General features: G+C 46.7%; 1 protein-coding gene across 1 annotated transcript in view; it reads left to right on the top strand.

The window, feature by feature from the left end:
* FGFR3 (fibroblast growth factor receptor 3) overlaps positions 1 to 10,689 on the top strand; it is a gene marked incomplete at both ends in the record, with an annotated part of 32,912 nt that overhangs the window by 8,629 nt on the left and 13,594 nt on the right. The window contains 3 exons of the mRNA XM_010143587.1: positions 2,165 to 2,334; positions 6,940 to 7,063; positions 7,486 to 7,676. Of these exons, the coding sequence (XP_010141889.1) occupies positions 2,165 to 2,334; positions 6,940 to 7,063; positions 7,486 to 7,676 (485 nt within the window). The remainder of the gene's footprint in view (positions 1 to 2,164; positions 2,335 to 6,939; positions 7,064 to 7,485; positions 7,677 to 10,689) is intronic.

The raw sequence follows: 10,689 nt of genomic DNA on the forward strand, positions 1-10,689 counted from the left end.
ACCACCCCAACTGTCCTCCTCCAAACTCACCTCCCTACTGCCGAACCTTTCCTTGGTTTGTGCCCTTCTCAACACATGCCATAGCAGCATCTTCCTTTATCATCAAGACCTGCTGTTCCTTTAGGGGTGGGTTGTAGCCAGTCTTCTAACATTATTTTCCAATATTCCCTGTTTTTGTGCAGCTCTGCTGTTTTTCTAAGCTCAGATGTTGAAAGGTAGATGGCTATGTGATGTCCCGCTTTAGCCCACCTTTCCATGTAGCATTTGAGGTCTCTCCTGGATGTGCCATGTGTTCAGGACCGCAAAGGAGGAATTACAGGGATTCCTCCTCTTGCTTATGTTTGTGTCAGCTGTAATCCTGCTCTGGTGCCCTCCTGGCAAGAAAAGAGCCTGAAGCAGTCCTGTTGTTTAAAAAGTGAGGCATACGCGGCATGGGTGAGCACCAGATCCCTCTGATATCTGGGGCTCGCTCTGACAGGCATCACGGCGTGTTGTGCAAGGCAGTCAGACGGCAGATGCAAACTCTCGGTACCGTATTTCCATGAGAGCAATGCACCCAGCAGGGCTGTCTCCAGCAAATGGAGAGCAAATTCCTCCTGAACGTAGCTCCTGACATCCAGTTCCTCATGGCCAGGCGGGTTTCACAGGGAGCCATGGGGAGAGCGGACTGTGTGGGGAGCGTTAGCAAGTGTTAAAAATTGCCTTGGCTGAGCTGTGTGACCTTGCCTGCAAAATCCTCGGAGCTGAAATGCAGCAGGAAGCCTGCACGGGTGATGCTGGGCACTTAGACCCAGGTGGGGTCATCACCGACTTACCTGGAATTGCAGTGGGATGGGTCTCATGGAGCCAAACACACTCAGGACTAAGTACATTGGCGAGCACTGGAGAAAGGGAGCAGCTCAGGTGCATCTCGGAAGAATGCTACAAGAGGGAAAACTTTGCACACCCTTGTCAGTAAGGGGAAGGGGATTGCAGAGCTTCAGAGTAGCACTGAGGTGGGGCTGTGATGCCAGGAGGTGTTTCTCAGTGTGGCCCGCGCTGCGGGAGTGCTTTCCCAGCAGCTTTGGCAGCCAGCTCATTCTCCAAGGCAGTTCTTGAAGGACCAGCACCTTCAGTTTGTCTTGTCCAGAAGCACACAAGTCTGTGACCAGTGGGATTGAGTACTTTGTGTTGGTGGGTGCTTCCTTCCCATCTGGAGGAGAGGCCAGTTACACTCGTTGGCCTCCTCTTGGCTGTTTTGCAGCCCGAACGCTGTCTTCCCCCTTCTCCCTTTGGCTTTGGTGTGGAACACGGAGCAGGGAGGGGCTGGATGTGGCCCCCAGCATGGTGGGCAAAACAGCCCATGTGCAGCTTCTGCAGTTTCCTTAAGCAGAAATAAAAGCTTGGGAGGCTTTTTAAAAAAACTCTTTCTTTCTTCCCGGGATAATGCGTTTGCTGCTGCTGCCTTAATTTGGAGTTAATATGTAATGTTTGTACCGCAGCCAAGAAACATCGCTGTGCTTGAGGCAGATTATAAAATATATCTCATGCTAACAGTGATGTTTTAAAACTTATCCCTGTTCAAAGGTAACATGAATCTTTAAAACTAAAATCACTTGTACTTAAAGAACATAAACATGATAAACCAGTTTGGCACTGGCTTTTTTTTTTTTCCTTTCCTTCTCTTAAGGAGGCTACACTACATTTGTGCTCACGGAGAAGCGAAGTTTTCCAGTGCACTCAGCTAACACTTTCTCTCTGCTCCCTTGCTGGCCCATCAACATTTTTTACAGTTCCAACATCTTTCTGCTGTTAATGCTTCTTGGCTACTATTGTCCCAAAGGTACATCTGTATCTTTTTACACACTGAGGACAGATTCTTGTCCTGATCTGGGATAACTTTCCCTGTTGATTTAAAGCAGCTACTCTAGATTTATACTGGCTTTACTGAGACAAGAACCTGGTCATGAACCTTTCATCACAATCCTAAAATGCAAACATGCTGTCTACGTCGATGAGAGTCACTTAGCTGGAAAGCATTTCTGTGTCATTTATCTTAACTGCGGCAGGTAGCAATTTAACTGTCACTCCACACATGCCAAAGCCTCCTCAAATGCATCTGCTCACCAGCTGATACCTTCCGTGGCAGAAATGGGCCTGTTTAACATGGTCTTCCCTTTCTCAGGTGTCCCCTTCTGGACTCGGCCAGATAAGATGGAGAAGAAGCTGCTGGCAGTTCCCGCTGCCAACACCGTTCGCTTCCGATGTCCGGCTGGTGGAAACCCAACTCCTTCCATCTACTGGCTGAAAAACGGCAAGGAATTCAAGGGAGAGCATAGGATTGGGGGCATCAAGGTAAGGCCTTGGTTTGGATCTCTGCTTTTATCAAGAGTTTTCTACCGACTGTACAAAATAACATTGCACAGTGATTAACATTGGTACGTGGAAGAGCACGGTCCCGACTGCGTGGAATGGGGCTGCTTCTTGCAGCCTTACCAGTGGTTCACACTCAAGCGTTAGAAAGGGCTGCTGTCGCCTGGGACTGAAGTCTAATTCCCTCTGGGTTTCTCTACAGCAGTCTTTCAGGGAGTCGGTAAAAATGAGGCTGGATTCATAGTTGTGTTGTAGACAGTGATGAGAAAGCAGGAGCAGAAACTTCTGTCCTAATTTCTGGAGATTGGCTCGTTGTGTTGAGACGTGTTAGACTGAGCCATAGCTACTCCCAGCTTTCAAGGAAAACCGACTCGGCATCCTTTGAAGGTGTTGGGAGGACCTCACCAAAGAGCTGGTCCTGGTCCTGCCGTGCTGGTGGTCATTAACATTCTTGTGGTATAAATCACTGACCTTTGGTCAAGTGTTGGATTCCCTTGTAGATGGAGTAATAGCATCTGCTTCTTGGCTGCTTTCCTCTCTTTCCTTCCTTTCTGCCATGAGGTGTTCTGGAAAATGCTCTGGCTCGTGTTTATAGAAAGAGCTAAGGGACAAAACCCCACGGCACTCAAATGATTTAATTATGCAGAAGTTTCTGTGCTACTGTATATCATGAATTATGGCAGGATTTTAACAGGAAAATCACCTCTTCTCTGATGGCGTTGGTTTTGTTATTGAGGTCACAGTCAGGCTCCTTTCTGGTTTTATTTGGGAAGAACATACTGGCAGGGGATGATTGTAACAAAATCGGCGTAGCAGGGAGTACTCCTGAACAGCTATTTTTGCCTGCGCTCTGCCAGCCCTGCCATATCCCTGGGCTGCTGCTAGGGAGAGAAGGTGATTTTTAGGAAGGCGCCTTCATCAGCACGCTGAATAGCTCTGTGCTGGTGCCTACCCCGTCTGTAGCATTTTGAAAGGGGGCTAGGCATGCAAAGTGTGCCGCCCTCCAGAAACCAGAAGAGGGTTCAAAAAAGTCTTCTCTCCCCGCACTTTTGGGCTATTTCTTTCCTGTTAGCTCAGACCCACTCCTGAAAGAGCCTTTTGTGATGCCTTGAGTGAAGCCTTTGAAGCTCCCTCCTCAGTCCTGTCCCTGCTCCAGCCTGGACAAGACTGAGGACGTACTCAGGTTTGGATCTTCTGAAGAGTTAAGGAGGGAAAAGAAGTGGGGAAGCAACTCCTGTGCCTTTTGGCAGATAACATTCACAAAGCACAAGCATCTTTTACTAATTGCAGGCTGGGACGATCATCATGAAGTGTTTTCAGGCTTGCACGCGCTGTTCGAACGGCTTTTTACAAAGCTATGTGACATCAGCTGCACTGAATTATGCTTGCAGAATAAAATCTAAAGCTGAAAGCGATTCCCCTACCCACTTCCCAGTGGTTTTAATCTGTCCTTGAGTTTAAATTGACACGTTTCAAGCCCTTCAACACGGTAGAGCGTTTTTGGCATCGCTGTGCTTTGTTTCTGTAGGGGCACCTTCTAGCAACAAGCCAATGCTTAAAAGAGCTATTGAAGGCAACGTCAGGTCAATTACAACAAGATAGGTTTAAGCTCTGTATCTGTCTAGGTATAGCTTTTTGTCCTTTTCTTGTTATAAAGACATCTTTCTCTCTCTGTAATTTTCCTAGCCTTATTTGCTTGCTTTTGCTCTTGAGCCGCAGTTAGATGTAAGTAGTCTAATGTAAATCTCAGCCAATATAAATACGCTGATAGATATCAGCTGAGATTTGAACCAGAAAAAGAGATTGAAAACCTGCTCAGTATCTCATGTATTTAAGATTTAAATTCCCTGTTACAACTTAACTTCAGAACAGGATTAGGCAGCCTGAAAAGAATGGGCAAGATCCAGATCTGGCAGAGTTTGGTTGGCTTGCTTCATCTCGAGATCTGGTCTTAACCCAGAAATCCTTGAGCTGGGAATGTCTGCATTTGTTTTGAGCGTGTGGAAGAGTTTAAACATTGGTTGTGAAAAGTCTGTGGTCAGCAGATGAGAGCTGACCACTCCTCGCTTCTGCCTCTTGCAAATGGCATTGAGATACCGTGTGATTGCCCAGTAGTAAAGCCTGTTAGAAGGGCAAGTGTTGAAAACGTGAAGTGCAGGCTAATCTAGTTTTATTACAGTTCATCCTTAACTGGTGAAGAAATTCATATGACTTATCATATGAAATTTCCCAAAGAGCATTAATGGTTAAATCCTTGTTGGAATCTCTAATATCGTAAGCCTGTGTGTGTTAAATGACCTTAGAAGGGAAGCTTGAGGGGGAGGGGAGAGAGAGGATTATCCCTTTCCCAGACCATTGCTCTGACTTGCATACCAGTCTGGCAAACACGGACTGAGGTTGCAAGTGAATCTGCAAATGTTTGTTTCACAAAGAGCCAAGAATGACAACACCAAATAAACCAGAGGGATTTCCAGTATCTCACCCACTTGATTAATGCCTGAACGAAGTCACTGCATGTTTCTAGTGTTTTATCAAGTGCAGCGACTATCGTAACTTGGGTACATCCCTTTTTATTAACCTTTAAGTCTAGACAACAGTCTCAACCTAAAAAAAAAAAAAATCTTGTTGCTTCTAGAAGAGTTTCCAGACAAGTTCTCCCACATGAGCCTGTGCCCTGCAGGTTCTCATCTCTGTTCACAGACCAAAGTCCCCGTCACAATCACGATGAAGAGAAGTTCTTTGAAAGTGTCATAAAAACGTCTTTGAAAGTGCATCCTGAGTAAAACACCTCATTTGGACCTGACTGTATATAATACAGCTCAAACTAGGAAGTTGTGCGTTAATCTGGAGCCCTGTTTCCTTGGGCTGCTTTGCAGTGCTGGGAAGTGGATTAAACGGAGTCTTTAGACACAAATGTGAGACAAGCCGGTATGGAAGTGAGTTACCGAGCAGCCACAAATTTGCATTGAAACTTCCTTAATAGTCTGGTATGTTCAGCTGTGAACTCCGAGTCCAGGCTCTCTGTTCTCAGAGCTCCTCTTACCCTGTAACTGCCGTGCTGTGACGGAGATGCACCAAGAGGGATGTTGCTTCAACAAAAGGTGTAACGTTGGTTCCACGTTCCAGCTGTGCTGTCATGGGTGGGCAGAGGGTGCAGTCAGACCTGACCAGACATCTGCAACGACCAATATTTCTGTACAGACTGTTTAGGCACGGTCTCCTATTACCTGGAACCTGAAATGAAAGGAAATGTTGCATTCAGGGGTCTCGGAGAAGCGGGGTGCTCAGTAGTGCTGTCCTCGGGAATGCAGACATCTACAAAGCGTTGTTACAAGGACTTTCACTCGCTTATCTTGCAACTGTGCCGTCTAGTCCTAGGAATTCAAACCTTCTCTTTGCAAAATTCTGGCTTTCATTGCAACTTGGCCCTCGAAAGGAAAGCATGTGGATGCAATTTATGAGTAGCAAAAGAGGTTAAATGACTTTGTATTTGAGTTCACCTGCTGCAGCAAGAAACCTCCAGGAGCAATTACGCCCTTGTTTTATCCATCAGCCCTTGACAGCCCGTAGCATGGCACTGTTGTAATCTCCTGCTTCTGTGTCCTTGGAGTAACCTTCAAATAATAAAGTTAAATGTTCTGCTCTGGGCGGCAGAAGGCATCAGATTAATATCCAGAGATTTGGAGAGCTTTCATATGCTCTGCATCCTGAAGTCATCTCTTTTACTGTTGGTTGCTTTCTGTATTAATTCAAGATTTGTTTTCCATATCCGTTACTTCCTTTATATTAATTGAAAACAAACATCCTAGCCGGGATCCCGGGGCGGTGGGTCAGGATGGAGACACGGATTGTGCTTTCCCGCCTGCTACTGAAAAACCAGCAACTCTGGACATGAGCCACATCCAGAAAACCAACTAGTATAAAAGTTGGTGCCAAAAGAGAAGAGTTTACCGGGCATCCTAGGGACCAGGCTTGAGACTGGGCATGTTTTCTCCTGTTTTTTACAGGGAATTTAGGGGATGAACTCAGTTTAGACACCCAGTTCTGTCCAGACAGATACCATGATCTGTGGCGTCCATAGCACACATCTTCAAAATACATTATAGATGGGATAAGAAGTATGATTCTTACTGTTCATAGTCATCTTAAGGGTTATATATGGCTGTTGGTAAAGATCTGCAGATGAAGGTACAATATTTTGAGCTGACAGTCTCTGGACCAGAGTGCTGTGGCAGAGGGGACCAGCAGATCAGAGTTCTGAGCTGATGCCTTCTGAAGTCGTTATTCTAATAAGAGGTGCCACATTCAGCTGTCGGGCTGGTTTCATGAGTGTGATAGCATCTACAAGGTCCCATTGCAATCTCTGCGTGCTACACTGTGTTGCACTGTTCCTGCACTGGTCGTAGTTCCTTTTCACATTAAGCTTTTAATGACCCTTGAAATGGGCCCTTGTGATGTTCAGGCCCGCTCTGGAGTCCGTTCATGCTGGCCAAGTGTGTAGGAAGTTCACTGTTTGCTCACTGATTTGAATGGTCTGGTGATGATGGTACCTGACAGCGAGCTTGATAGTTTGATTTCTTCTTCTAGCTGCGACACCAGCAGTGGAGCTTGGTGATGGAGAGTGTTGTGCCGTCAGATCGAGGAAATTACACCTGTGTTGTGGAGAACAAGTATGGCAACATCAGGCACACATACCAGCTGGATGTATTAGGTGAGATTTCACTGTTTTCCCTCAACAGCTCATCTGTGGTGATGTTGAATAGGTGCGTGATGGGACATGGGAAGCAGGAGCTCAGTTTCTTTCCTGAAGTTCTGGATCACATGTCTTCTAAAACGAACAACAAGCTTCCTTTTGTCCAACAATTCAGCCTCAGATCTCTGTGATCAATAAATCACGTAGCTGGTCAACAGAGGGTCCAGAGAAGGAATGGCAGGGCTGAGGTGCCTCCTCCATTCCCAGGTAGTTCTCTGTTTGGCTTGAGAAGCACTGGGTAGGTAGGTGGCCAGGACACCTGGGGGGACAATGCCAGTCTGCACCTTTTCTGCTGAAAAGCCAGGAGGTGAAGAGTTCAGAGGAGAATCCTTGTTGGGGGCAGGACGAGTAAATTAGGATTCCTCTCTTCTGTTTTTCAGAAAGGTCGCCCCACCGACCAATCCTGCAAGCAGGGCTCCCTGCCAACCAGACTGTGGTTGTAGGGAGCAATGTAGAGTTTCACTGCAAGGTCTACAGTGATGCCCAGCCTCACATCCAGTGGCTGAAACACGTGGAAGTCAACGGCAGCAAATATGGACCTGATGGGACACCTTATGTCACGGTGCTGAAGGTTAGTGCATGCTCCTTCTCCTCACCCTCAGGGCAGTCCTCCCTCTGCTTCAGTCCCAGTGTTACAGAGGTGTTGGCTGTGTTGTGGGGATGCTCCTCAAAGAAACTTCACTGCCACACTCATGACGAGAGATCAGCCCTGAGTAAAGGTGCTCCCCATCAGTGGGAGCCATTAGGTGTCTTTACCTGTATGTGAATAAGCTCTAGAGTAGCAGCACAGTGTGGACCGGAGACTCCCAACAGACCACGTTCAATGCCACAGTTCCTGGAAGGGTAACCATTATTTAAATCAGGTCTTGGGGAGCTTGGGGGTCTCATTTTCTGTAATTGCTTTGTGTGTGTAAGAAGAACGTCATGAGAATAAGCTGAGGACAGCTGTTGGGGTTGTTCTTTTCTTGAAGGCCGCCCAGTGAAACACTCTGCACTTTAGAGAGCAGCAAAAATGTCCTGAAGTCGATGTTCCAGACTCTTCTGTTTGCCAGAGATATCAAACTACTGTAGTGGCACAGATTAGCAAAGGAGTAGTAAGAGCTGAGGCAGCTGTGAGAAATGCAGCGTAATAAAAGAGAAGCTGTCAGATTGCATTTGATCTCAGATTGTTCAAATAACCTTTTGTACAGCTTCGATAGAGGTGTTTTTGCAGATTATGAAAATAAAAGGCTCCCAACCGAAACATGCTCTTTCCTTTTCCAAGTAAACACACGGCAGCGTGCACATACCAAATGATGCTGAGCTACCAGCACCCCGAGAGCCAAGACAGTCTTGTTCCAGCCACTGACTCTGGTGAACGTTGCTGCTGTCCACACTCAGGAAAGGCTTTTTTTTTTTTTTTATTGAGCAGGAACTCACTTAGTAAGGCTTGACTTACTTGAAAGAGAACTTCCAGAGTTCAGCCAGTACAAAGCCAGAGGGTCTGCTTTCCCCTCAAACTATGTAACTATAAAAAGTGGAGAATAGAGAGTGAAAAGTACATTGGACTTCTAAAATCCCTTTTTTCCCCCCTTTTAATAATTAGAGGCATCCTGCGTTGGTGTTTATTAAAATACAGAGGGCCAAGGGGAGGTTTTCTGGCTCTGCTGTTACCGCTGAACGCAGATCCTGTCCCTGGGGTTTCCAGCTGAGGTTGTCCTGTGCAGGGACATGCCCCGCGCACATCCTGCTACACACACCCTCCTTCTCTTTGTGTGAAATTTCAAAAACCCCACTTAGCAGACAGCATCTACAGAACTGTAACTCAGCCAGATACACGGTAATAAAAGCCAGAGACCCTGGAAATAATTACACAGATTGAAATAACAGATTGCTTGGAAGAAATGGTTGGAGACAGTTCTTCAGGATTGGCAACACGTGCTTCTCGCGAGTTGATAAAACTTTTTATTTTCTCACTGGCTCTCCAAGTGTGTCTGAATTATGCATATTTGAATTTCCCTTGGTTTCACAGCCCAGTCCCGAGCTCTGAATAGCTGGCTGTGTCACATGCCATCTCGTATAGTCTCCGAGCTCCGTGTGTGGTCCCTGTGGGATGAAGCGCTACCTTTTGGAAGCCTGCAGAGCCGCTGCGAACAGTGCCTTGTGTCACAAGCACAAGCTCCCATTTTGCTGTGGCAGAGAACATATAAATAGTCCGTATAAATAGTGTTTTAAAATTAAGCTGGAGTGGCACCGGGGTGGCTAGGTAATTAGAATTGCCAAATACCTTCTCTTCTGTGGACGGCAAAGGCTCTGCATTCCTCGAAGGGGAGCACAGGCGGGCGTTTGAAAGCACAAGATTTGTTTGGTTTTATTTTTTTGCTGAATAGGACCAGCACACGTCTATTTACTACTTCTGGTTAATCAGGAATGCTTTGAATTGTATTAATGCCGGCATCAGCGCTGGGGCACAGAGCATTTCCATTTTGGGATGCATCTTTTGTGCGCCAGTACTGGCCCTCTGTGTGGAGCTGTGTCAGGCCCAGCTTTGCAGGGGTTTTTTTTTTTTTTTTTTTTTTTTTTTTTTTTTTTTTTTTTTTTTTTTTTTTTTTTTTTTTTTGGTAACGTGTGCTTGTACTTGCTTTGAAAAATAAAGATCTGATAAAATGATCTCACTGTCACCTTGGGGCCAGCCCGTGGGCTTTGTGGACTTGTTCCCCCCGTCACACGCAGTGCTGTTGCTTTGGCACCCTGGCGGTGCAGCAGGAGCAGGGGGCTGCCAACAGCCCTTCCCTGCCCACAGCTGCTCTAGAAAAGGCTGCAGGGGCAGCAGGGAGATAACGCTGCTTTATCAGCCTGCCCTTCCCTCCTGCTTTCAGGAGATTCTGTGGAGTGTAGGAGCAGCTGTGGAGCAGTTTGTATATGGGCAGTATCCCAGTCTCCGCTGGAGTGAGGGGACGGAGAGGTGCCCAGCGCATGAAATTCCCCTCTCACATCTAAATGTGGGGGGCAAAACCCGCCCCAGTCCAGATGGACAATTTGAATGTTGTACTTTCAACCTATTTTTTAACCTGACAAACCCAAGCTATCACCTGCATCAGTTCCTGAAAGCCTGGACTCATTTGTGATCAAAGGAAACCCCTTTTCCTTTGCAGAATAGCACTAAATGCATTCCAGTTATGGAGGCGGGGGCTGGCAGCACTGTGCCCAAGCTTTGTCAAAGGCTAAATTGTACATTCTGCACTGCAGTGTGCCCAGTTTAATTCTAAACAAAGCAGCAACAGCAGGCAGGCACGTTTCCCCGCTCCTCAGGGCAGACATTCTCGCCAGCACGTAAGCCTTATTGATGAGATCAGGTCAAAACTGGCGGTGTTGTCATCAGACAGGGACACTGGGGCTCCTCTGATGCCACCTCTGGGTTCAGCCCTCAATAACCTGAGAGATCTGGCAGCTCTGCTGATTTTAAGGGGCTGCAAGTCATACTGGCAGGATCAGACCTTGAAATCAAAGGCTCCAAGAGTCGGCTGGAGAGCGTAAGACCAAAACTGAGAAGAGCAATTGTTTGATTTTCATTTCCGGAACTGAAGCTGGTATTTTTTCTAGTC

Source organism: Buceros rhinoceros, unplaced genomic scaffold, assembly GCF_000710305.1.
Source record: "Buceros rhinoceros silvestris isolate BGI_N320 unplaced genomic scaffold, ASM71030v1 scaffold4769, whole genome shotgun sequence".
Classification (NCBI taxonomy): Eukaryota; Metazoa; Chordata; class Aves; order Bucerotiformes; family Bucerotidae; genus Buceros; species Buceros rhinoceros.